At 49.5% G+C, this 27,799-nt stretch overlaps 1 protein-coding gene across 1 annotated transcript in view; it reads right to left on the bottom strand.

Annotated features, from left to right (window-relative positions):
* Positions 1-27,799, bottom strand: part of LOC147023142 (nuclear factor of activated T-cells, cytoplasmic 2-like) — an 88,497-nt gene that overhangs the window by 10,276 nt on the left and 50,422 nt on the right. Inside the window, exon 9 of the mRNA XM_085888260.1 lies at positions 710-1,396. Within this exon, the coding sequence (XP_085744386.1) occupies positions 710-1,396 (687 nt within the window). The remainder of the gene's footprint in view (positions 1-709; positions 1,397-27,799) is intronic.

Raw genomic sequence — 27,799 nt, 5'->3', positions numbered from 1 at the left:
ACTGCTTGATCACATAAGCTCACCGGACTAAAGTCCAGGTGAGCTAAAAAAAACTGATCAGACAGCATTTTCAACTGAACGATAATTTTATTTTGCCTTCAGTTGTGGAATTTCTTTTATCCATAAATAAATATTATGAAATGTTATACTATTTGTGTCATTAATTATGTCTCCCCAAAAATATGTAAACATTGAATCCCTTCTGTGGGAAATTTGCATTTCCAATCAAAAACATCATACGTGTCACATGACCAACCATCTTAAACAATATATCTACCTGACCCACATCATTAATATTAATGACCGAATAACCCAATCGTACGCAATCTTCCATGTCACATGACCACTCAAGTCAGTTGGGCATACACATAAATCTTGTAAATATTGGCGAGCCATTTAACTCCGTACAGCAAAATTACTAAAACCACGGGGGCTATGACATTCTTTGGCTTTTTCTCCTAGTATTGCAATAGTTTAGATGCAATTGTAATTTGGTATCAATCTTATACCCTCGTAAAATAGAGGATTATAACCACTATAGAAAAAAAATAATTGACTTATCCATCCATTACTTGAAATTCAAACATAACGACAATAATAACTTGCTTCGAGTCATTTTACGCAGCATCGATAGCAGCACAACATGGTATTAGTAATATTTTAATGGTATGAAAATTGTCTTGCTTACTTCATCCTGAAAATGACTTACCATCCTCAAGAATGCTGATTTCTTTCAGGCCAAAGGTTTCATTTTCTTGTGGCTCTTGCTTCACTGTTACAGATTCCCATGAACATGCAGCTCTGCTGTTAATCTCTCCAATTTCCTGTGACAGGCCTAAGCTCGGCCTAACACCTGAAACTGCCAGATCAAGTGCAGATGGCCCAGACTGGAGCCTGCTGCCAGACCCTACAGCCAGGGGTTGGAGGGGTGAGGGCTGAATCACATGATTTGAAGTTGTAAGAGAAAAGGTAGGCGCTGAAGAAGAAATGGCTGGTGATTGGCCGTTTCCACAAGTTGAAAAAGCACTGACAGGAAGGTTGCTTGCCGGAATCATGCTGTCCAGAGATTGCATTTGGAAGCCATTCCCATTTGCAATCTCTGGTGGCAAAGCATGTGAGAGGTTTGGGTATCGCAAAACACTGCAAGCCTGGGGGCCCAGTGATGGGAAGTTTGGCCGATCAGGTAGTGGAGGTCCATCACCAATGAAGCCAATGCTTGGAGGTAAGGAAGGTGGTGTGAAGTTGTCTGATGGGCGAGTTGGAAGTGGGGAACAAGTTCGGATGAAAGTAGGCCCGGAATCAAAACCACAGCCCGAGCCTGGTAGCGTCAAGGCCTCAGGTGGGAATACTGGGCGGAAGCCATAGCCCTGCGGAAGCTCGTTCTTTATGGATATGTCTGGGAAGAAAAACAGAACAATTTTTGATTATAAAATATTGACTATTACACATATTCAGGATAAATAGCAACAACAATTATCATTTTGTCTCTTATGCCATCTTTGCTGATGACACCACCCTCTGCTGTAACATCCCTTATCCTTCAGATTGGTAGGCAGCAGCCCCTTTTCTCTCTGCAGACCTTGATATAAACATAAGCTGGTAAACCACTTGAAATATGTCTCTCAATCCTGACAAATCTCACTGTCACACCCTGTCTCTCCAAAAAGACCATCTAGACTTCTGGTTCAAGGTCGTCCTGCATTAGGTGAAATCCACAGTTCTCCTTCCACCTGAATCAAGGTCAAGTTTTCCAAACCGGATCCATCGTGTTTTTTTTTCGGTTATATTTTTGTGTGTGCTGTTTGTATTTTCATCAAAAATTTTCCGTGATAAATCTTATTGTTGTCGATAATTTTGGGATTCGTTTTTTTCGTTCAACAATGGGCCTTCTGGGATAGCCAGAGCTTAATCGTCTCGGCTTTGAGGTTGTTTTGTCATCCTGCTTCTCTTTTCCCCCCCCCCCCCCAAAATTAGTCCTTTCTGCCTTCTCAATGCTATGCCATTACCCCTCACTTTAAAAACAAACAAACCCAAAAACTCTTTCCCTCAGACACAATTTTATTCTGCCATATACCTGTATTTCCTCTACATCGAGCCTTTCCCTCATTCATTTTCTCATTATCTTCATTGCAGCAAACACTTCGGCCTTCAAAAGGTTTCCGAAACGAATTAAAATATTTAGATTCCCTTACTTCTCTGGCATCAGGATGCCACGTGTTCTTCTTCTTCTTCTTCTTCTTCTTCTTCTTCTTCTTCTTCTTCTTCTTCTTCTTCTTCTTCTTCTTCTTCTTCTTCTTCTTCTTCTTCTTCTTCTTCTTCTTTTTCTTCACAGGTCATATTTTGCAAACATATTTCTCACCGAAGCATGTGGTTTGTCATCCATCCTCCAGTTCCTACAGCATGACTTTCTCCATGCCTTCAACAACTCATTTCACCCATCCCATGATCTTTATCTCAGAATTTTAAACACTAGTGCGTGCCCGTAGGTGCGTGGCCATACATGCAAAAAAAAAAAAAAAAAAAAAAACTTTCAAAAACCTCGAGCCACAAACGACAACCACACAGGCCATTCCTACGCTCTCGCATTCTCACGACAATCACACTTCCACACACAGAGTTAATTAAAATCAAGTTTACCTTCCTGTCTTTGCTTGCCATGTAACCGGCACGGCCCGTGACGTCATCGTCGGCCGGCCACGCACCGGCCTACGCAGCCACGCCTACGCAGCAATGTGTCATGCCATTGGTTGGTAAATAAATGGCCGCAGCAACGTGTCATATCATTGGTTGGTAAATAAATGGCCGCAGCAATGTATCATGTCATTGGTTGGTAAATAAATGGCCATAATTGGGAAGCACTTGTCCGATTAATATTGTTGTGGTTGACGAAATTCGCAAACCACCATTCAGGTCCCTTAGGTGAGATATCTCTGTAAGTATATGTGTAGTTAGGCCCAAACCCGTTGTTTAGAGGGAATAAATGTCATTCATTCGGGCTGCAACCCTTTTAGATAGCCGTTTTTCTTTTACTATCTTTATTTTGGACCAGCCGCCATTACTACCACCACCAACCACGTCTCAACAGCCATCACACAACAACCACCAACCGCAACGCCGCTTCACAACAACAGCCACGACCTTTACCGTCACAACTCGCCCTCGCAACCATCGCATCACCACCATTCCCGCGCCACTGGTGGGCACCGATACTGGACTCGTGCAGGGCGCGCACTGAGCAGCGGGTGCAGAGGCACAGCCTTTCCGAAGAAAACGGATCAAAAACGACTCACGCCCACTTCTGTTCCGTCCTATCGGCGAGCGTGGGGCGATTTGGCCCCGCCTCCAGGCGCGTTGGAGTAATATCGCTATATGCAAATTCATGGATCAAAAAGCATTCACGCCCACTTTTCCTCGGTCCAATGGGGAGCCAGTTAGAGGTGAAGGGTCGGAGGTAAAGGGTCGAAGGTGAAGGAGCGAGGCCACGGGGAATATAAGGGGCTGCGTTCGTCAGTCAAGGCAGTTAAGAGTTCGGAGTCAGTTAAGAGTTCGGAGTGAGTGAAGAGTTGGGACGAGTCAAGAGAGGAGTCGGAGAAGGCGGTTGGACGGAGCTGTGGAGAGGTGGCGGCGGCGAAGGCGGTCGAGGGGGTGCTCGTGTCAGAGTCGGGGAGCTGCGGAGGGGAGAGGCCAGCAACGCGACCAAGGTCGTGGTGGAGACGCTCGTCGCGGGACCCGAGACAGGGAGATATCCTCCTTCCCCCGAGCATCAACAACCCCCTCCTGTTTCCCCCCGCGCTGAGATAGTGCGAGAAGGGGGCCCCGTTCCCACCCCATACCAGGCAGTCCCAGCGAGGCCCGCGGAGTCGGGGCGCCAGCGCCATTTTGCGGCTCATCATCCGATGGGTAGGCCCGACGCGGTCTCGGCCCCAGGCCCGCCTGCCCCCCCTCATCCTTGAGGGTGGTCCTTTTCTTTTGCTTTGGGTATATGTGTTGTCGGCGCCGTCTGTGAAGTAAAACTGTATAAGTGTTGCCATGTGCTCGGAAGTCGGTTAGATCTGCATTGTTGCATTTGCTTTTTGTGTATTATTGTGTTTCTTCTTCTTTTACATTTGCTTTTGGTGTAATTGTAGATGTGTGCTTTCCGTTCATCGCGAAATAAATGTGCTTCATGTTGAACTGTTTTCCCGTTTCGCTTCATTTTTTCCTTTATTGAATCTCCATCTTACTTCACGTAAAGGGTTGGTCGTGGGCTAAAACGCCCGATAATTAATCGAACCATCGAGGCCGACGATAACACCGCTCGGTTATCCCGATAGTACGGAACGGGTCGCTTAAAGTGGCCCGTGTCCGAAGTCGACCTGCGGCGAGGTGCGATCGCCCGGTCTACCCTCCGTGTGGGTACTTAGGTTTACCGAAGAAAACGGTTCCTCGAATTTGGCGAGCAACCCTATCCCACGCGGGGGGCCGGTTGGCACGATCGTGGTGAGGCCGAAAGGTCCACCCGTGACTAGTTCCCGGCGTTAGTCTGAGAGGGTCACGACGGGATTGTCCGTCCGGTGGGCGACGTGCCGTGATTCGAGTTACGTGGCCGCTCGCACGCCGGCGGGCGCGAATCCGCAACACTGGTGTCAGGTCGTGAGATACAAACTCATCCCCCTCCTCGCGACACTGGTATCGGAGAACGGGACAACGGGCTCTCCTGTCTCCAGCTAAATTCATGGGAATTGGTCCAGGGGTGAGAGGAGCGACCCCCGATTCCCTCCAAATTACGAGCGATTCAAATTAACCTTTTACGAGAAATAAGATGGCGTCTCAAGGCGAGCGGGAGCCGGGGGTATTAGAAATGTATATGTGTGGTAATGTGGGATCCATGGTCCAGGATGAAATCCCCGTGCAGGAAATGTTGGTTGTGCAGGAACACGAACTCGTCCAACTGAACCCAGAGCCCGAAATAGGTGCGGCGGCGGCCGCGGTGTATGACACCTCCCCACCCCCCCCTCCGCCAAAACCTCCCGATCCTGGCCGAATCGGCTCACCCAAGCGCACCCGACATGGCCCAGCTATTCGCCATGCTGGCGGCAATGACAGCGAGGATGGATACAAACACAAATGAAATGAAAAACGAAATAAAAGGCATGAACAAGCAAATGAACGAAATGAAAACGAAAATGGAAACAAACGCACTCGAAATGAAAAAGCTGCAGGGTGAGACGCAGAACATGGGCCAAAGCCTGCAGGCGGGCATGGAGGCAGTGGCCAGGGAGCTTAAAATGGCGACTCCACGTGTGGGAGCGAACGAGCTGGGAGGGAGTGCAACAGCTGTCAGGCCCGCGGTGGAGGCGGGTAAGAAAAAATAATTCGGGAGACAAGAGACGAGGTGAAAGTAATTGGGAGGGAGAGAAAAGAACAATTAAGACGGAAAGCAAGGATGAGGTACGCGTAGATCGTGAAAGAGCAAGGAGTGAAAAACAGGGAAGGACGGGAGCGACTTAAGGAGAAAGCAAGGTTGACCTACATAAAGATAAGGGAAAGACGCCAGAAAGAAGCAGAGACTAATAGACACGAGGGGACAACAGAAACGAATAAATGTACAGAGACACGGGAGATGGGAACGATAGAGGAGAGACTGCATGATAATGACGGGGTTAGAGACGCACACACACACACACAGAGGTAGTGGAGGACGATGAGGTTGAGCTCGTGGAGCGTGTAGGGACCCGGTGCGAGCAGCGGGATAGCCTCCTCCAGGAACGAGGGAAGGGAGTATGCCCCCTTGAGGCGAGTCACGACCAGGTGGGTTCGGTCGTGCTTTGCAAGGTTGAGGGGACGAGTGCTGTGGACGGGTGCACGCCGAGCTTGGGGGGTACAGAGGCCCCGGAGACCCTTGTGGGGACACGAATCCCCAGTGTGGTTGTCCCGGTGTGTGTGGTGTCGAGGTGCGTGTTCACGAGTGTGGCGAAATGCGTGCTGCAACGCACGCATAGCGTGGGTGCAAGGGCGTGTGTGAGAGCGACCGGGTGGGTGACAAAGACCCCGTGTGTGAGTGGTGTGGTGGTAAGTGTGCAGAAGGGCGTGCTTCCCAGCGCGCCGTGTGTGAGTGAAACACCGCGGTTGAGTGCCCCCGCGTGTGTGAGTGAGGCACGGTGTATGAGTGAGGCACCGCGGATGAGTGCCCCCGCGTGTGTGAGTAGTATGGTTTGTGTGAGGGAAATGGCGCGAGTGAGTGGAGCCACGTGTGCAAGGGTAATGGCATGCGTGAGTGAGCGGCCGAGTGTGAGAGAGACAGCGTGTGCAAGGTCGCTGTGTGTAAGGGAGATGTCGGTCGGCATGTGTGAACATGCAGCCGCGTCTCCCGGTGTGAGTTTAATGGTGAGGTGTGTTAGCGTCGTAACACGCGGGAGTGCGTGTGTGGAATGGAGACGGAGACGGCGACATGAGAGAAAAGAAAGCCGAGTAGCGGCTGTAGTTGTTTCGGGGACCGTGCCGGGTTCACCCAGCAGTGAGCACGAGGTCCGTGCTGTGCAACGCACGAGGCCCCCACGTGCTCGCTTGCGAGAGTGAAGTCCCGGTCCGGAAACGCCAGCGGTGGATTTGCCGATCCCGCGGACGGACAAAGTTTAGGCAGGATTACGGATTTGGACCGGACGGGTTCTCCACGCGATCGTGTGTGTGTTAAGCTCCAACGGGCAAAGCACATGTGTTCGCGTGGGGAACCCCTCGAGACGTGGGGCTTGTGTTTTTTTTTTATTCGCACGGTGACGCCATGGCTGCACGTGGGGTTGGAATCCAGCAGGAGGGGTATCCCTGCCGGATGGTACCGTCCAAGGAGGGACGAGGTACACGTGCAGCTGCATGACGTCACAGGCAGGTGCAAAGTGCGCGAGCTGTGAGTTGCCGCGCTGGTGCTGCGCATGTGAAAAAAAGAAAAAGAAAACAAGCCTCACTTTCGGGTGCACAGGATTCCTGGGCAAGGGGTGGAAGACCCCCTTGGCCAGGGCACAGGATGGAAACGAGTTAGGGGGAAGGGTTAGCTTAGCTAGACCGACTTCATGGGGCAGGAGTAAGTCCTCATGGAGTCCGTGGAATGGATTAGTTAGAGGGATTTAGATGAGCTTTAGGTGGGGAAATAAAAGTTATTTTAGAGATTTGGAGACAGTGACAGCCTTTGGATGTGTAGAGTTGACGTAGCTTAGCTACGTAGTGTTAAAAGGAACGTGCTGTAGTTTAAGGGACGACGTGGGAGCACGAGTTAGTTAGGGGAGGTAGTTGGAAGGATGGCAGAGTTCAGCGGTGTGTGTGTTGAAGAGTTGTGAGGTGAGTACATGATGAGTGAGTGAGGCCAGCGGGTCTGTGTGAGTGGAGCGAATGGGGAATGCATGGTGCGATGAGTGATTGGGGGGAGGAGTGACTCCCGCCCAAGGGACCCCGGGGTCAGTGTAGACTGAGTTAGTGGGTTAGTCAAATTAACAAATATGGAAGTCGTTTTGTTGTTGGTGGGGAAGTAGGCTCGAAACCCGTTTGGAGGGGTGCAGGAGCCCTGTTGACAGGCTGGGAGCGTGGTGGCGAAAGGTGAGTATCGCTGAGTGGGTACCCCGGGCACCAGGCTAGTCGGCCGTAGTAGGCCAAGGGCCCATGGGGGGCCGGGATAGCATAGTGGGCACGGGTGCGCCTGCTGGGTGCGGGGGCCCGGGGCGCCATTAGCCGCGTGGGCAGTGTTGTGGGCACGGGTGACCCTCGGAAAGGGGCCTGGGAAGCCAGCCTGCCACGTGTGCGTTTCAGGGGAGGTGCCATGGGGGGCACTCCCCGGTGTTTAGGGAGCTGGTAGGCTCGGAGGCAGTGTAGTGCCCGGGGGTGCCATAGCGGGAGATTCGGCAGAGGGTCGTGCCTGCCAAAGGGAGCCACGTGTCCCAGCCATGAGACCGTGTGAGGGCACGGAGAGAAAATTGGGGGGTGAGGCCCGAAATTGTGAGGACACCAACACAGGCGACGGGAATCTGGGTTGTTAGAACCAATAGTTTAAGCGAGAGGCGCTTGTTGAAAGCCCCGGGGTAGTTTAACAGTTAAATGGATAGGGTAGATTAGGAAGTGTACCCCTCCGCACCATCCATCCCCTCGCTCTCGTTGTGGGCCGCTGGACCCACTTTGTGTTATAGATCGCTGAACTCTGGGGAGGCCATCCTGAGGCTTGAATTGGGCCTCGACACAGGACATTAGCTCTCCCTTATTCCCCTCCGGGAAGGGAACGTAGGGGTTGGGAGTAGGCTGGGTGACAGGATAGGTTAGCCGAACAAGGACAGTACAGGGGGTTAGGGGACGATTTATAGTGGGGAAGTAAAAATAAAAAAATAAGTTGGGGCTAAATTGGGGTTTGACAAATTAAGGGAGTGGGTATAGACAATGACAGGCAAAGGCGATAGGTTGGGAGGGAGACCGTAGGGTAGGTCCGAGCCCGCCTTCCGAGTGGCCAGCACCACCGCACTCCCTCCACCAACCTCCACTGAACGGCGAAGGCTGGCCAGCTTCATCGGCAGCTGTTGTTTTGCTGCAAGGCCTGTGCCGGCTGGATCGGCTGCAGCTGCTGTGCTGCAAGGGCTGTACCGGCCGGATCGTCTGCAGCTGTTTTCTGCAAGGCCTGCGCCATCGGCTGGCCATGTTTTGCTTCAAGGCCTGTGCCGGCCACTTCATCTGCTGGCTGTGTTGCTGCAAGGCCTGTGCCGGCTCACTTCATCTGCCGGCTGGCTGTTTTTCTTCAAGGCCTGTGCCGGCCAGTTCGTCTGCCGGCTGTGTTTGCCTGCAACGGCCTTCTTCTGCGGGCTGTGTTTGCCTGCTGCCTTTGCCATGCCATGCCCACTGCCCCTGTTCACCAGCCCCCGTTCAATTTTGCTCTGCCCCCCCTGTTCATTGCCATGTGCGCCAGGATCAAGGCAACAGTTTGCAAGCTGCGAGAACTGCCCTGTTGGCAGCTACAACACGGGCTTGCAGTGGCGGCCTGTGCACCGTGTTTGCGTCCATCCATTCATCCATCCATTCGTTGTGTTCGTTGCGTGTGCCACTTGAGCTGGCACGGAGACTGCGTTTGTGCAGCCCATGCACCGTTGTGGTTCACTGCGTTCAGTTCAAAAGGGAAGGCCTTGGACTGCGTGTGAGCAGCCGGCCACGTTCCCTGTCACCTGCATTATTTGAGTCAGAGACTGCATGCGAGCAGCCTGGCTCCCTGCTAACTGCTTTTCTTTTGCAGAGTCCATTGATCCTGGGCCATGGTTTAGTGTAAAATTTGTAAGTTAAGGTTAAGATGTACTGTACATATGAGTGCACCCCCGGCATGTCTGTCTTAGCACCGGCAATTTTATTTAAGTCGTCCGTGTGAGTGAGTTTGTTTAGGTAGTTACTCAGCCCTCAGGTTATTTATTTTGGGGACACGAATACCATGAATGTCGCACTCAGGGATCCGTAGGTAAAATGTACTAGGGGAAAACTACACATGATGGCACACGAAAATTTGACGACTCGGGACGAGTCTGTAAAAAGGGGAGGGGGTAGTGTTGTGGTTGACGAAATTCGCAAACCACCATTCAGGTCCCTTAGGTGAGATATCTCTGTAAGTATATGTGTAGTTAGGCCCAAACCCATTGTTTAGAGGGAATAAATGTCATTCATTCGGGCTGCGACCCCTCAAGATAGCCGTTTTTCTTTTACTATCTTTATTTTGGACCAGCCGCCATTACTACCACCACCAACCACGTCTCAACAGCCATCACACAACAACCACCAACCGCAACGCCGCTTCACAACAACAGCCACGACCTTTACCGTCACAACTCGCCCTCGCAACCATCGCATCACTGCCATTTCCGCGCCGCTTGTGGGCACCGATACTGGACTCGTGCAGGGCGCGCACCGAGCAGCGTGTGCAGAAACATCACAGCCTTTCCGAAGAAAACGGATCAAAAACGACTCACGCCCACTTCTGTTCCGTCCTATCGGCGAGCGTGGGGCGATTTGGCCCCGCCTCCAGGTGCGTCGGAGTGTGGTCGCTATATGCAAATTCGCGGATCAAAAAGCATTCACGCCCACTTTTCCTCTGTCCAATGGGGAGCCAGCCGGAGGTGAAGGGTCGGAGGTAAAGGGTCGAAGGTGAAGGAGCGAGGCCACGGGGGATATAAAGGGCCGCGTTCGTCAGTCAAGTGCAGTTCGGAGTTGAGTTGGGAAGAAGAAGCAGTAGTAGTCAGTCAAGTGGAGTTCGGAGTTGAGTTGGGAAGAAGAAGCAGTAGTAGTCAGTCAAGTGGAGTTCGGAGTTGAGTTGGGAAGAAGTAGTAGGAGTCAGTCAAGAGTTCGGAGTTGAGTTGGGAAGAAGTAGTAGGAGTCAGTCAAGAGTTCGGAGTTGAGTTGGGAAGAGCCAGTCAAGAGAGGAGTCGGAGAAGGCAGTTGGACGGAGCTGTGAAGAGTTGGAGAGGTGGCGGTGGCGAAGGCAGTCGAGAGGGCGCTCGTGTCAGAGTCGGGGAGCTGCGGAGAGGAGAGGCCGGCAACGCGACCGAGGTCGTGGTGGAGACGCTCGTCGCGGGACCCGAGCCAGGGAGATATCCTCCTTCCCCCGAGCATCAACAACCCCCTCCTGTTTCCCCCCGCGCTGAGATAGTGCGAGAAGGGGGCCCCGTTCCCACCCCCTACCAGACACTGTCCGCGAGGCCCGCGGAGTCGGGGCGCCACCGCCATTTTGCGGCTCATCATCAGACGGGTAGGCCCGACGCGGTCTCGGCCCCAGGCCCGCCTGCCCCCCCTCATCCTTGAGGGTGGTCCTTTTCTTTTGCTTTGGGTATATGTGTTGTCGGCGCAGTCTGTGAAGTAAAACTGTATAAGTGTTGCCGTGTGCTCGGTAGTCGGTTAGATCTACATTGTTGCATTTGCTTTTTGTGTATTATTGTGTTTCTTCTTCTTTTACATTTGCTTTTGGTGTAATTGTATATGTGTGCTTTCCGTTCATCGCGAAATAAATGTGCTTCATGTTGAACTGTTTTCCCGTTTCGCTTCGTCTTTTCCTTTATTGAATCTCCATCTTACTTCACGTAAAGGGTTGGTCGTGGGCTAAAACGCCCGATAATTAATCGAACCGTCGAGGCCGACGATAACACCGCTCGGTTATCCCGATAGTACGGAACGGGTCGCTTAAAGTGGCCCGTGTCCGAAGTCGACCTGCGGCGAGGTGCGATCGCCCGGTCTACCCTCCGTGTGGGTACTTAGGTAGGTCGAATTTGGCGAGCAACCCTATCCCACGCGGGGGGCCGGTTGGCACGATCGTGGTGAGGCCGAAAGGTCCACCCGTGACTAGTTCCCGGCGTTAGTCCGAGAGGGTCACGACGGGATTGTCCGTCCGGTGGGCGACGTGCCGCGATTCGAGTTACGTGGCCGCTCGCACGCCGGCGGGCGCGAATCCGCAACAATATCAAACCTTGAGAAGGCACATACTCAGGTCCCCAGCAATATACCTGGCAAGTTTCAATGAGATCGGACCAGTGGTTGTCGAGAAACAGTGGACGCACACGCACACACATTGCTGGAATTATAGATAGATGGGTATCTTGAGAAATACAGTTTGCGGAGGTTGTCTGTGCTCAACAACCAATTCCACATCACATTATTTTACAGTATCAAAACCTTCCAAAATCCGGTGTCATTCCAACCTTAAGCCACTCCTACGTGTCTCCTCTTCAGAATCCCTCCACTTCATGTCCCACACTTTTACATCCCCCATCACTCCACCTCCTCAAAGCCTCACCCTCACCCCATCCTCTCCAAGCTTCCCCCTCACTCACCCTCTTCAACCTTGCTCCTCACCCCACCCTCTCCAAGTTTCCCTCTCACCCCACTCCCTCAAAGCCTTCCCCCAACTCACCCCCTCAATGCTTCCCCATCTCAGCTTCCCCCTCCCGCTCCCTTCCATCTCCCCCTCACTCCACCTCTCCCATATTCCCCCTCACCCTACTCCTTCCCATCTTCCTCTGCTCTGCCCCCCTCCCACACCTCGCCTTATCCCCTTCTTGACAGTTACTTGTTGACATCTTTACTATAAGGGACTTGTGACTTGTTTACCTGTGAAAGCAACTGATTGACCTGTTCTTCCTTTGCTCCAATTGGTTCATCTGATCATGTGCTTGTGAAAGTGAACATCTCTCTGACTAGTTGCAGAGAGCTGCCTCAATGTTGTCTGGCAGTTCACTCGGGCAGATTGGCAGGTACCGTAAGCAGCCATCTCTCTTCAGGACTGGTCTCTCATATCTACTGCCCCTGATGTTAACTCAGTCTGGGAAGTCTTCCATGGAAACCTGCTCTCTCATGCACAGCTTCATCCCATCTCATTCTTTCCATGGTACACTGGATCCTTTGGTGAGGCGGTTGCTCTGAAACAACTTGCCTTCTCCTCCTTGAAAGCAAATCCGACCGAAGGAAATCTCAGTGCATTCCAAAAAGCCCACAACAAGTGCGTGTCCACTGTCAGGAGAAGCAGAAAACAAGATCTGTCAAACCTTAAGATTGAACTTTTAAACTTGTCTCCCTCCTATAAAACTTGGTGGTGCCTTGTCAAGTCAGTCTCTGGTGTATACTCCCCTTCCATCCCTTATGTCACTTCAAATGGCACAAGAGCAGACTCCACTCATGAAAAGACCGAATTCCTCAATTTTGTGTTTGCTTCAAAATATTGTCACCAACCCCTCGTTCTCTGTACCTACCTTTCCCAGTCATACCCAACTGCTCCTGGACTCTGTATCTTTTGCACCTGAGAAGGTGGATAAGTTTCTGTCAACCCCTGACTCTGCCGGATGTGATCAACAACCTCATCTCAGATCACCAAATTGGATTCAGACCTGGTCACACTACTTTAGACATGCTGCTTCGACTCGCCCAACAATGGATGGATGCCCTCAATGTCAGACATGAGATCAGTGCCATCTTTCTGGACATAATATATCGAGCTTTCGATACAGTCTGGCATCCCGCCTTGCTCTCCAAACTATCTGCATATGGCATCCAAGGCCAACTCCACACATGGCTGACCAGACTATTCTACTCTCGAAGCCAACTTGTGGCTCTCAACGGAAACCTTTCATCTCCTATCTATGTCCAGCCTGGAGTGTAACATGGCAGTGTTCTGGGCCCAGTCCTATTCCTATTCTTCATCAATGATCTCTCTGACTCCCTGGAAAATCCTCTTTATCTATTTGCTGATGACTCCACCATCGCAAGTCACCGACTGGGCATCCTCCATCATCCAACCTTAAGATTGAACTTTCAAACTTGTCTCCCTCCTGCCTCACATGTTATTGTTTCCCCTGCCTCACATGTTGCTGAGCTTGATGCCATGGAAAACAAGGCCTTTTATTTAAGAGTATTGTAATTTTCTGTGATGAAGCTGCATCTACAGGCCTATCACTTTGCCATCACAGACAGATCGGTGGTCTCTCTGTCTTCTAATGCCTCCTTTCTGGTCTTGCACCCTTTGGTCTTTCCGTGCTTTGTCCCTCCCCCCCAATGTTTCTGCAGGGCTCACACGGTCCACCATCAACCCCCTTCTGGTGAAATTACCTAAATCCAGGATCACTGCTCACCTCCACTCATTTGTTCTTTTTTCCCACCTGTTGAAACAACTTCCACATCCTCTTCAATCTCATTCTTTCCTCCAGGTCTTCAAGACAGCTGTTCACACCATCTCAAATCATCCCTCATCCAAAACCATGATATTTTTTCCCCTCATTAATCTGCTCGCCCACCCCACTGAACCCAAATCCTTCCTCCTTCCAAATTTACAGTTTTCCCTCCTGAGAGTTTCCTTCTGTATCCATCTTGTCTACCCCATGCATCCATCTGATGATCCATCCTTGCCTCCCCCCCACCCCATTCCTCCCCACACCCATTATTTGTCTGCCTCTCTCTGTCTTGGCCTTCAGCTCTGCTGTTGGTGTTGCCCCTCTCTGTGAAGGAACATGTTGTGGAAATGTATCATCAGACCAAGTGAAAGCGAGTACTCTGGTCCTCTGATCTTAGAAAGAAATCTGGTGCCCTCCAAATTTGTATGGACTACAGGCTGCTAAATGCTGAGACTAATAAGGATTCACACCCCCTGCCAAGTCGATGGATGCTCTGGTTGGATCTCATCGATTCTATACAATGGATTTGCAGTCAGCCCACCATCAGGTCAAGGTGAACAGAAGAAAATAAACTTAAAGCAGAATTTATAGCGCCCTTAGGACTTTATTAATTTAGCCGGCTGCCCTTCAGGCTCTGCAATGTGCCAACAACACACCAATGCCTCATGAAACATGTCTACCATGAAGAACTCTTCCAGACACTCTTGGTATATCTGGACAATCTTGTCTGCTTTTCCAAAACTATTGATGAGCATTTGGATAAGCTGGAAATCATATTCCAGCTGTGCAGGAGTATGCTCTGGATTTGGAATTAAGCAATATGATCTGTCTGAATTAAGCATCATCTGTATGATCCGCATAGTGATTTGGCACATGTTTTATGCCGGATGCCCTTCCTGACGCAACCCTGGTCGCCTCTTACGACACAGGGATATGGTACACCTATTTTAACCGGGGTATACACCAGCCCAGTACACTGGTACTCATTTCACCGACCTCAGAAGGATGACAGGCTGAGTCAACCCCCTGGTGTATTAATTCAGTGGCCGAACGGGGCTTGAACTCAGGACCTTTTGGATCCCAAGCTGCTGCCCTAACCACTGTGCCAACACCAGGCTTGGAGGTCTGCTACTTGGGCCATATAATTTCCAGCAATGGCATCAAGCAGATCCAGAGAAGATTGGATCTGTTAACAGATGGCCATGGCCACAGACTCTGAAGGATCTGCGATCGTTTTTAGGATTCTGCAGCTATTACAGGCATTATGTTAAAGGGTTTGCTTCCATCGTGACTCCCTTGCATCACCTTGTGTCACAATGTATGCAACAGAAATGAGGAAAGCACAGCAAGAATGTATGCATTCAGGAAGAGTGGATCAATGCACGTGAAGGGGCTTTTGCACGTAGAAAGTCCAGTCTTACATCAGCTCCAAATTTTGCTATGCCGATTACAACCTCCCATTAATTTTTGAAACTGATGTATCCAACAAGGGTTTAGGCACTGTCCTCTCCCAAAAGTAGGATTGGCAAGGTCAGAATAATCGCCTATGCGAGCTGCGGCTTCCATGAAACTTAGAAAAACATGGAGTGTTTCAGGAGTAAAAAGTTGGAATTGTGAGCACTCAAATGGGCTGTCACAGACAAGTTGCGGGACTATTTATTGGGTGCTAGGTTTATGGTCTTCACAGATAACAACCCCCCTGACATATATCATGAGAAAAGCCAAGTTACCAGTCTGTGAACAATGATGGGTGTCGTCTCTGGCCTCTTTTGACTTCGATATCCGTTATCGCCTGGGGAAGTACAATGCCAATGCAGATGGGCTGTCCAGAATCAGGAACCATGTCTTCCAAGTCTTCAGCAGCAATGAAAATACTGGCCATAAAGTGCAGGATGACCGTACTGCCAGCGGATATTCAGAACAGCTTTGCAGCAAGAACCCACAGTGTATCCGTAGTTGCCTCTGATTTGTAGCCTGAATTGATGAGTCCATACCCTTTATTGACTGCCCAACAACTTGAATAACTACAACAAAAAGACCGAGATAGAGGGACTCTACTCAAACTTTGGCATCAGAACAGAAGACCGACTAAAGCGGAAAAGAAAGACCTGCCGGTTCGTACTTTAAAACGGCTTCGGCAGTGGAACCGCTTGGAGATGAGGAATGGTCTGATGTTCCATTGTTTGAAGAATCCAAAAGGAAGGTCTCATGAAACAGTTGCTGTAACCACATTGCTTGCAGGAGACAGGTACTGGAGAGTCTGTACGACAATAATGGATACCAAAGAATTGATTGGACAGAACAACTGGTTCGTTCTCACTTCTCTTCTATTGGCTCGGCTCCAACAGGATGTAGCTACATGAATTGAGAGTTGTGATCAGTGCACACTCGCCAAATTACCACAAATAACTGATTGAGTATCCATGGGGAAGGTGATGGCCACATGTCCACTGGAAATATTAGCGAATGATTTTACCATTTTGGAACCCTCAAGTAATGGGTTGGAGAATGTTCTAGTCCTAACTGAGGTCTTCACAATGCAATGTAGCTCCACCCATGAGGAATCAGAAGGCAGAGACCATGGCCAAGCTTTTTGTGAGTGAATGGGGGGTACCAATGATGATCCACAGTGATCAAGGATGACACTTCGAGTCAGATTTAATTTCAAATTTGTGTCGTATTTGCAGGTGTCTAAATCTCAAACAACCCCTTACCATCCTCAAAGCAACGGCCAAGGTGAACGTTTTACTCGGATACTTCATGAGCTCTTGAAGACACTGTTGCCGACAATAAACACCGCCGGCATGAACATTTAACCGGACTGGTCTATGCTTACAATGTGACAACACATTCGACGACTGGATTCGTATTCTTTTACCTGATGCTTGGATGTCATCCAAAGCTGCCAGTTGAGATTTGGTGCAGACAGGATCTTTCCGAAGAAGGAATCAGACCAGATAATTTGGTGACAATTCATCAATACCGATTACAAGAAGTGTACAAGCTGGCTGCAGAAAAGTTTCAAGCATCAGCTGATGCTCGGAAGAAGTTCTACGACAAGAAGTCAAAGGAATCTCCTCTTTCAGTTGGTACTCTCGTCTACTTATGAAATTGGGGCATATGGGGGTAGAAATACAATTCAATATGCTTGGAACAAGAAAGTATTCAAAGTGGTCAAAAAGCAGGAGAGCAACGACGTATATATTGTGGAGCCTGCAGACAGGCTTGGACCAACCATAACTGTTAACGGGACTGCTATACGTCCCTGTCCTCAGCCTACATACCAACCAAAAACAAAAGTTTGGAAATCATGGGTGTGACCCAATGCGAACAAGTCTGGTGAAGTATCTTCTGAGGAAAGTATTGATGAATGAGAATTGCAACAACTCCATTCAAACTTTTCTGGTGGCATTTCAGATGAAGACTTGCCATCAAACAGAAACCCGACGAATGGCCCACGCCAGACATGAGCTTCACCAGGGAAACCTGTTCAAACAGCCCAAAGCTCTCACACTATCCATGTTGTCCAGCCAAAAGTATTAGTTGTATGAGGACGTGGCAAACAGAGGGGAGTGTATGTAGATAGGCTGCACATTAATTTTTTTGTTAGACATTTGAAAACAGGGGGTGAATAACCATTCTTTTGTATCTCTTGTAAAGGAAATGCAGGACTGGGTGGCAATTTTGTTGGTTGATATCCACACCACAGGGAAACCATGAGACATCCGGTATAGTCTACATCATATGATTCGTCAAGACAGAGACATCCTGTATAGTCTGACCTTTCCGTTCATCCTGTGTGAATATTTGCTAATAAAGTCCAGGATGGCCAGGCAGAGACACCTGCAGTACCCATCACATGTTTCAATGCATCAACTGGCACTGATAGGGATGGTTATGAGACGTGTGTTGGTCCCCATGGGTCTGGAACTGTGAACGAGAAGAGTACTAAGTCCCTTGACTTTGCAAGAAGTCATGGACTTAGGGTGTCTGGTTTATGGTTTCAGCGCCCACAAGCTCATCGCTGGACTTGGTATTCCAACGCTGGTGGTGTGGCAAAGGAGATTGACCATGTCCTCGTTGATGGTCGCTGGAGCACGATCTAGAACTACAGGGTTTACCGGAGTGCTCAGTTCCTCAATACCGACCACCGGCTTGTGGCAGCAACTCTGAAGTTGCAGCTTAAATCTGGGAGAATGGTACCATCCCAGCCTAGGCTGGATGTTGGCAGCTCAAGGATGAGAGGGTAGCTGAGGAGTTTGTGAACAGGCTGAGTGGGGATTTGGGTGTCTATGTGCTTTGGGGGGTCCTGAAGAGTTGTGGAGTGCCTTCAAGACCACCATCCTTGATGTTGCCGGTGGAGGTCTTGGAACTCACCGGAGGGCAAAGAAGAATTTTGTCTCTCAGGCGACACTGGATACCATTGATCAGAGTTGCAGGGCCAGGGTTAATGGCAGAGCTGAGCTGTTCAGGGAGTTGAGGCGTAAAACTGTACGTATGCTGAGGGTGGACAAGGAGGATTATGTGCGAGGAATCTGTGAGGGGGTAGAGCATCACCTGTGGTCAAGTGATTCTCGTCCTGCTTACAGGGGAATTCGTGCATTGCGTTCCTCCAAGCCCATCCCTCGGTGTCCTGCAGTTCGAGCGAAGGGTGGTGGGCTCTTGACAGAGGAGTCTGAGGTGAAGGCCCGCTGGGTCGGTTACTTTGAGCGGCTCTACCATGCTGACCCACGAGCTGTTGAGTTGGATGTCAGGGGTCTTACTATCCCTATTCCTGATCTTCCAATCAACTGTGATCCACCTTCATTTGTGGAAACACAGGCTGAGGTGAACCGGTTGAAATGGGGTAAAGCTCCAGGGATCTGTGGCATCCATGCTGAACTTCTCAAGACTGGTGGAAATACTGCACTCATATCGTTGCATGTAGTTCTGTGCTCTGCCTGGAACACAGGCATCATCACAACAGACTGGAAGAGGGGCCTTGTTGTCTCCCTATGGAAAGGGACGGCAATCGCCAGGACTGCAACAGCAACTGAGCGGTGACACTGCTCTTAGTACCGGGAAAGGTCTTTGCTTGGATAATTCTTGATAGGGTTCACCATCATCTGCTTGATCACCAGTGCCCAGAGCAGTCAGGCTTTCACCAAAGAGGTCAACAATTGACCGTATCCTTGTTCCTCGGGTCTCTGGAGGAATCCTGTTCTTCGTGGGGTGCCACCAAAACTGATCAATCTGATGTCTGAACTATACTCTGGTACTGAGAGTGCTGTGAGATGTGATACCATCTCAGACTTGTTTCCAGTTGTAATTGTAGTTTGCCAGTGGTGTGTACTGACCCCCACACTTTTCAGCGCTTGTATGGACTGGATTCGTGGGAGGATGTCGGAGAGATGAAGCTGCGGTGCATCGTTTGGGAATGTCAATATCTTTGACCTTGATTTCACAGACGATGCAGTCGTCTTTGAGAAGACTGGATAATCTTTTGGGGGCCCTCGGGGTGCTGAATGAGGAGTCAGAGCAGCTGGGATTACGGGCTTCCTTGGTCAAAACTAAGATCCAGGCTTTCAATGACATTTTGGATGCTGCTATCTTGTCTGTACCTATTTGTGGTGAGGATGTTGAGGTCGTGGTGAGGATGTTGAGGTCGTGGAGAGATTCACTTACCTTGACAGTGATATTCATGTCTCCGCAGGTTGTGAGCCAGAGGTCAATAGATGTCTGCGTCAGGCTTGGGGAGTCATGGATTCACTGGATCATGGGGTGTGGCGCTGTTGGTATCTGTGCAGGAGGTCGAAAGTCTGAGTCTTCAGGTCCTTGGTGCTTCCAATCTTGCTCTATGGATGTTAGACTTGGACTATGACCAGGGATTTGAGACGCAGACTTAATTCCTTTTATACCAGGTCTCTTTGGAGAATCCTTGGCTATTGCTGGTCAGACTTTGTGTCCAACGAGCGGTTTCTGAGAGAGACTCAAATGAGATTTGTTACCTGCATAGTCCGTGAGCGTCAGCTGCGGCTGTATGGACATGTGGCTCATTTTCCTGATGCTGATCCTGCTCACCAGATTTTGTAGGCCTGGTGTTTGCTTAATGGTGAGGGTGGTGGGCTTGGGATCCTTGGATCCCGAGTTCAAATCTCACTCTGCTGTTGAATCAATACCAGGTGGGGTTGACTCTGCCTGTCATCCTTCTGAGGTCGGCAAAATAAGTGCCAGCTTGCTGGTAGTATCCTGTGTCTGAGTGGCGACTCGTCCAGTATTGTGCCCAATAGCCAAGGAGACTTGATCAGCATCTCAAGGAGATGGGGATGGGCCAGGCATCTGCCTGGGAGATGTCCAGAATTGAGGCCCCTGGAGTACCGGTGGGAAAGCAGACACAGTGACGCGCTGCTCCCATACCATGCGCAACGGCGCATGCTCCCATACCTGTATGAATACTGTGCTGGTTGTGGCAAGCTCCATGATATGTCCACTGTATACTGGTTTTTTTTTTTTTTTTTTTTTTTTTGTATACCTTGGTCGAGGCTCGTATGAGAGCTAACACACAACTCACAGCAAGGAGGCATGAGACAAGAGGGGTGGGAGTGGAAGGGACAAAACATTGGGGAACAGACACAGGTGAACTGTGGAAGGGAGAGGGATGGGGATGGGACGGGGAACATGGCGAGGAGAAGATGGACATTACAGGGACTTTCAGGAAGGAAAGCAGGAGAATTGAAGGAAGTGGGCTTGGGTGGATTATCGGGGGTAGAAAAGATCGAGGATTTGGATGGGGGAAGATAAGAGGTGGTGGTGAACAGCTGTTTTGAAAGCCTGGAGGGAAGAATGGGAAAGAATAGAGTGAGGAAGTTTATTCCAAAGGCGGGAAAAAAGAGGAATGAAAGAGTGAAGATGAGCAGTGATTCGTGATTTTGGTAGTTTTACCAGAAGGGGGTTGTTGGTGGACCTTGAGCGCCCTGTGGAAATGTGGTTCGACATCATCTTTCATTAATTTGATTTCCCTTGCCCTTGGAAAAACTCCTCATTAATAAAGCATTTATCTGGCTGACGAATATTGTGCCTGGTTGTCTGTGCAAGTCTCACTCGCTTCAATCATAACATGTTTATTTTATTGCAGTGGGGTGAGGGGAAAGGTCTTTTTGATTGAGGAAAATATAAATAGTTGCGGGTGACCTTCCCATTCTTCTATACACAGAGAGGAATCTTGCCTTTCTTATTTCCAATTACAAGCAAAGTCATTGAATCCATCATTGCTGCTGAGGTCAAGTCTTTCCTGTTTTCAAGCAGCGTGATCTCTTACCACCAGTTTGGATTCCATCCCATTTACTTAACTTGGAAATGCTCCTGCTCCTCTCTCAGCAATAGTTTGAAGCCCTCAATTTCAAAGTGGCGGTCAGGAGGATCTCTCCGGAAACATCACAGGCATTCGACGCAGTCTGGCATCCTGCTTTGCTTGCCAAGCCCTCTGCCTGTGTCAGGCAATGCTGCCTTCTGACTTCCTCCACCCACACTGTTATCTCATTGGTATCAATCAAACACTCATCTTGCATTGGAGGCTTGGCTTCCCAAGGCAAGTGTTGTTGCTCATCTTCATAAATTACCATCTTCATAAATTACCTCTGATGCTCTGGAAAAGACCTCTTTTTCTTGCAGACGACTGCAAGAAAAAGAGGTTTTTGGCTGACAGCAGCCTGTGTCATACAATAACCCCATCCCAATTATAGGCAGACAGCAGCAGATTTATTCTCCGCTGACCTGGTCATGATTCAATGTTGGTATGGAAAATGGAACATCTCCAACAATCATGGCAAATCTGACAATCTCACTCTGTCACTTCAGAAGGATCATCAAATTAACCAACCTATGGAATCCCATGGTCAGCCACTGGAGGATATTTAGTATCTTGAACTTCAAGGCCTCACCATCAGCTCTCCTGCAAGGCCAACCAGATCACAAAGCTGACATACAAAAAAGCCATCCGTAGATGGGAATTCTTCATAGTTTCAAATCTTTCCTTGAAAGATCAGAAATCATCTGTAAGGCTTTTGTTAATAGCTCAATGGAGTACTGCATCTGTAACTCCTCGATTCGGTGTAATCTGAAGCTCTCAACGTTAATGCAATCTCCTATGATCAAAGGATCTGGTGTTCTCACATCTTCGGTAGGTCGGTAACCTCTGTTTTTATTTTAACCACCTCTCGTCCAGTTTAGCTCCCTCTGTTCTCTGAGGTTTCCCAGCCTCTTAACTGATGTAAGCATTCTTGCAGCAACACCCTCTTGGTTAAACTTCCAACATTTTGGCTAACTGCATGCCTCAACTCTTTTGTTTCTCACTTCTCCCATATGTGAAGCCATCTTCCAGAAGATGTGCTATGCTACTCTTCTCTTCAGAGCTTCAAGCAGGTAGTGCATTGAAATGTCATCCCCATCTTTATCCATCATTTTTATTATCACATAATACTGTAATTCCTACCGTCCATCACCTTGCTCTTCCATGAGCATCAAGACAGACAGACCCAGAACGTGTCAAAACGGTGGGTTCAAGTAACATGTCTCATCACTGGATCATCAGGTGGACCTTTGGGAACCATTTATTGTTTCGGAAATGAGAGAGAGAGTGGGAGAGAGAGAAGTATGTTGTAGCACACATGCTGCTTCTGAAAACTGTCCCACTGCCGGCTCCACAAGTTTACAGGCATTTATTGGGCAATCCTTATGCTTGAAAATGTTCGACTCGCCCCACTCTATTAATTCTCTAAATCTCTTCTAATCCGTGTAAGTGACCATGTTTGCTCCTATCTTACTTTTGCATCAAATCATTCAGGGCATACCAATCGGCAATGTTTTTTTGGTGATTTTTCATCACCACAATGCCTGTTCTCTCACATATGTAAACCCATCATCCTTAATTAAAAAAAAAATTGGTATTTAAAATCAAGGTTCCCAGAAGGGTGAGGTAACAAGTTAACCGGTAATATACTGATAGTGGGCAATGAGACCGAGTTGGACACTACAAACTTCAGTGGGGCCATAGTTGGCCACCATGAGCATTATGTGAGATAGGTGTTTAAAATGTAAGGCAGCACCTCAAAATGGTGACATTCAGATTTCAGGGTAAAGTCTCACGAGTCCCCACTTCACTGTGCATGTTTGTAAAACATATATATATATATATATATATATATATATATATATATATATATATATATATATATATATATATATATATATATATATATATATATATATATATATATATATATATATATATATATATATATACACACAGTGGGATGCAAAAGTATGAGTTCATCAAATCAATGCCAAACTTTCTTAAATCACAATTTCAAACACAAATTTGTCAAAATATGGAAAACTAGTAAATACAACCCGTCACTTCGCTGATGGGAATATATTAAGGGGGTGGCAGAGAGAGAGGGAAGGCTGAGAGAGGGGAGAGGAGAGAGAAGAGGGAGGGTTGGGGGAGAGAGGGGAGAGAAAGGAGGGAGGGGAGAGAGAGGATGGAGCAAGGTAAGAAAGAGGAGGGAGGCAGGGAAGAGAGCGAGTGGGGAGGGGAGAGAGAGTGTGGAGGGATGGATGAGAGAGGATGGAAGGAAATGAGGGGAGAGGATGGAGGGACCTTCTCATTTTTGTCAGGTCAGGTTCGATCTGTGACCTGCTACAGGTACCATGTAAACCTGTACTAACCTGTTCCATGGTCGGGTTGTCGGCGACTAAACCGTCTCCCCCACCAGGTTTTCTGGTGAGGAGGGTGTTTGGATATGGACACCCAGCAGGATTAAAAACAAAACCTGTCAAAGGGTGGAGGAGCTCCTTGTGAGCCAACGGCCATCCATATCTAGTGCCCAACTGTGTCTGCGGACGTCCTCCTGCAGTTGGGTCACTTCTTATTAGGAGGTTGGTGGCAGGATTTGCACTCCGGCCACCGTAAAACCCTTCATTCCACAAAACACAAAAACGCAAAAAAATCTGAAAACCCACTCCGTGGGAGTACCTCCTGTGCAGCTTCCCTTCGCAGGGCAGCTCACCGGATGACGGGATTGGGGCAAAGCCATCGGGACCCCCAATCTTTGATAGGAGGGAAACCACGGGGTAACATCCCTGGGTCAGATTGCGGGAGAGTGTGTCGGAGTGGTGCTGAGGTGTCGTCCACCAGACGGCGGTCTCCTTGGGTTAACCTGAGGCGGTCCCTTCGGGTGGGTGCCTGGAATGTCCTATCCCTAAGAGAGGATGATCACGTGTCTCTGTTATCATCTGAGCTCAAGCGTTTGGACATCGGGATTGCAGCTCTCTCTGAGGTTCGGAGACCGGATTGCGGCGAGATAATGGTGGGTGGTTACACCTACTATTGGTCTGGTCGCTCTGATGGTTACCATACCCAAGGAGTTGCTGTAGCTGTGTCCAATAAGCTGACCCCAATGATAATTGAGGTAACACCGGTCAACGAGCGTATTATGAGATTAAGGATTCGTCACTCCTTAGGTGTCATTTCCCTGGTCTCTGTTTATGCTCCGACTGAGGCGAGTGATCTCACCGTGAAGGATGCATTCTACGCCACACTCGAGTCTGTGGTTGATCAGCGCCCCAGACGAGATACACTTCTAGTCTTGGGGGATTTCAATGCATCGACTGGAACTGATAGGGACGGTTATGAGGTGTGTGTTGGTCCCCATCGGTCAGGAACTATGAACCAGAATAGCACTAAGTTCCTTGACTTTGCAAGAAGTCATGGACTTAGCGTGTCGGGTTCATGGTTTCAGCGCCCACAAGCTCATCGCTGGACTTGGTATTCCAACGCTGGCGGTGTGGCAAAGGAGATTGACCATGTCCTCATTGACAGTCGTTGGAGGATGATCCAGAACTGCAGGGTCTACCGGAGTGCTCAGTTCCTCAATACTGACCACAGGCTTGTTGTAGCAACTCTAAAGCTGCACCTTAAATCCTGGAGAATGGTACCATCCCAGCCGAGGATGGATGTTGCCAAGCTCAGGGATGAGAGAGTAGCTGAGGAGTTTGCGAACAGGCTGAGTGGACACTTGGGGGGTCTGGGTGCTTTGGGGGTCCTGAAGAGTTGTGGAGCGCCTTCAAGACCACCGTCCTTGATGTTGCCGGTGGATGTCTTGGAGCTCACCGCAGGGCAAAGAAGAATTTTGTCTCTCAAGGGACACTGGATACCATTGACCAGAGTCGCAGGGCCAGGCTGAATGGCAGAGCTGAGCTGTTCAGGGAGCTGAGGCGTAAAACTGTACGTGCACTGAGGGTGGACAAGGAGGCCTATGTGCGAGGAATCTGTGAGGGGATAGAGCATCACCTGTGGACAGGTGATTCTCGTCCCGCTTACAGGGGAATTCGCGCATTACGTTCATCCAAGCCCATCCCTCGGAGCACTGCAGTTCGAGCAGAGAGTGGTAGGCTCTTGACAGAGGAGTCTGAAGTGAAGGCCCGCTGGGCCGGTTACTTTGAGCGGTTGTACCAGGCTGATCCCCCAACTGTTGAGTTGGACGTCAAGGGTGTTACAATCCCTGTTGCTGACCCTCGAATCAACTGTGGTCCACTTACGCTTGTGGAAACACGGGCTGCGGTGAACCAGTTGAAACGGGGCAAAGCTCCAGGGATCTGTGGCATCCATGCCGAACTTCTCAAGGCTGGTGGAAATGCTGCACTCGTGTCGTTGCATGTAGTTTTGTGCTCTGCCTGGAACACAGGCATCATCCCAACTGACTGGAAGAGGGGCCTTGTTGTCCCTCTCTGGAAAGGGAAGGGTGATCGCCAAGACTGCAACAACGACCGAGGGGTGACGCTGCTCTCAGTGCCGGGCAAGGTCTTTGCTCGGATAATTCTCGATAGGGTTCGCCACCATCTGCTTGAGCACCAGCATCCAGAGCAGTCAGGCTTTACACCAAAGAGGTCAACGATTGACCGTATCCTTGCCCTTCGTGTCCTCACCGAACGCAGACGAGAGTTTCGGCAGGGGCTGCTTGCAGCCTATGTTGATCTCTGTAAAGCGTTCGATTCAGTGAATCGGGATGTCCTCTGGAGGATTCTTGGTCTTCGTGGGGTGCCACCAAAACTGATCGATCTGATGTCTGAACTCTACTCTGGTACTGAGAGTGCTGTGAAGTGTGGTGGTACCATCTCTGACTTATTTCCAGTTGTTACTGGAGTTCGTCAGGGATGTGTACTTGCACCCACACTTTTCAGCACTTGTATGGACTGGATTCTAGGGAGGATGTCGGAGAGATCAAGTTGCGGTGCGTCATTTGGGAATGTCAAGATCTCGGACCTTGACTTTGCAGATGATGCAGTCATCTTTGCGGAGACTTTAGACATCCTCTTGGGGGCCCTCGAGGTGCTGAATGAGGAGTCGGAGCCGTTGGGATTACGGGTTTCTTGGGTCAAAACTAAGATCCAGGCTTTCGGTGACATCTTGGATGCTGCTGTCCTGTCTGTGTCTGTTTGTGGTGAGGATGTTGAGGTCGTGGAGAGATTCACTTACCTTGGCAGTGATATTCATGTCTCTGCTGGCTGCGAGTCAGAGGTCAATAGACGTCTGGGTCGGGCCTGGGGAGTCATGGATTCACTGGATCATGGGGTGTGGCGCTGCCGGTACCTGTGCGGGAGGACGAAAGTCCGAGTCTTCAGGTCCTTGGTACTTCCAGTCTTGCTCTATGGGTGCGAGACTTGGACTCTGACCAAGGATCTGGGACGGAGACTTAATTCCTTTGGTACCAGGTCTCTTCGGAGAATCCTTGGCTATCGCTGGTCGGATTTTGTATCCAACGAGCGGTTGCTGAGAGAGACTCGGATGAGATTTGTTACCTGCATAGTCCGTGAGCGTCAGTTGCGGCTGTATGGACATGTGGCTCGTTTTCCTGACTCTGATCCTGCTCACCAGATTCTCTCAGCGAGGGAGTCTCATGAGTGGAGGAGGCCAGTGGGTCGACCACGTGCCTCATGGTTGCAACAGGTTGACCATCATCTCAAGGAGATGGGGATGGGCCTGGCATCTGCCTGGGGGATGGCCAGACGGAGGCCCCTGGAGTACCGGCGGAAAGTGGACGCAGCGACGTGCTGTTCTGGCACATGCTCCCATACCTGACCTGACCTGATAGAGGGAAGCGAGGCGAGACAGGACGGAAGGGAGAGGAGGGAGGGGAAGCTAGGAAGGGGAGAAGAGCTTGGAAGGGGAAGGGGGGTGGGGAGAACGATGCCTCACCAAACGTTGCTATACACTGTGGGAGGGTGGGGTGTGAGGCAAGGGTGACAGAGAGAGAGGGAGAGGGACTGAGGGGGGAGGAGGGGGGGAGAGAAAGGTGAGGAGTGGAGGTGGCATTAGCAAAGAGAATCTGTGACGCTTAATGACCAAACACAATAAAAAAACTCATGTCAGGACAACTGTACCCACAATGACACAGCACAGTTTGTAAAGTAATCCACTGGCACATCTGCAAAACTTTGATATCCAAGTTTCAGAAAATTTGTGGGAACATGAACCAAAAGCATTCCCTGAAAACATTGAAGTACTGCTCACGCATGACGGAATGATCCCATCGAATGTGAACATCGAAAAAAAGCATTGCAACCAGATATCACACTTAGGTACAAAAAAGAGAGAAGAAGGCATTGCTAATTGAGGTGTTAAAACCAGTGATTTTGGACGAAACGATGCAGAAATCAAGAAAATGACGAAATACCAAGATCCCAAGCATGAAGTGAAAAGATCCTGAAAGCTGAAGAATGCCAAATTTGTACCAGTGATAGTTGACGTTACAGAAATGATGATAAAGAACGTCACAGAGATGTTAAAAACCATCTCTGAGAATATTACGACAAAAGAACTACAGTTGAAATCTGTCTGGGGCTCAGTGACAATCCTGAAGAGAGCCCTCGGCACAAAACTTTGAAAACAAAAAAATTCACAGCTTGGTCCGTGAATTGTGACCCCTTACTTATGAAGGTGGATACTTTGAGCCTGCCCTGGGAGGACTCCATTCCACATTATGAAACTCGTATATGAAGACACCAATCAACGACACACACACACACACACACACACACACACACACACACACACACACACACACACACACACACACACACACACACACACACACACACACACACACACACACACACTCTCTGTT

The sequence above is a fragment of the Eptatretus burgeri genome, chromosome 7 (genome assembly GCF_056783735.1).
Source record: "Eptatretus burgeri isolate ZD-2024b chromosome 7, Ebu_testis_v1, whole genome shotgun sequence".
In the NCBI taxonomy this organism is placed as follows: Eukaryota; Metazoa; Chordata; class Myxini; order Myxiniformes; family Myxinidae; genus Eptatretus; species Eptatretus burgeri.
Note: the sequence above shows the minus strand (reverse complement) of the source record. Positions and strands in the feature narration are given on the sequence as shown.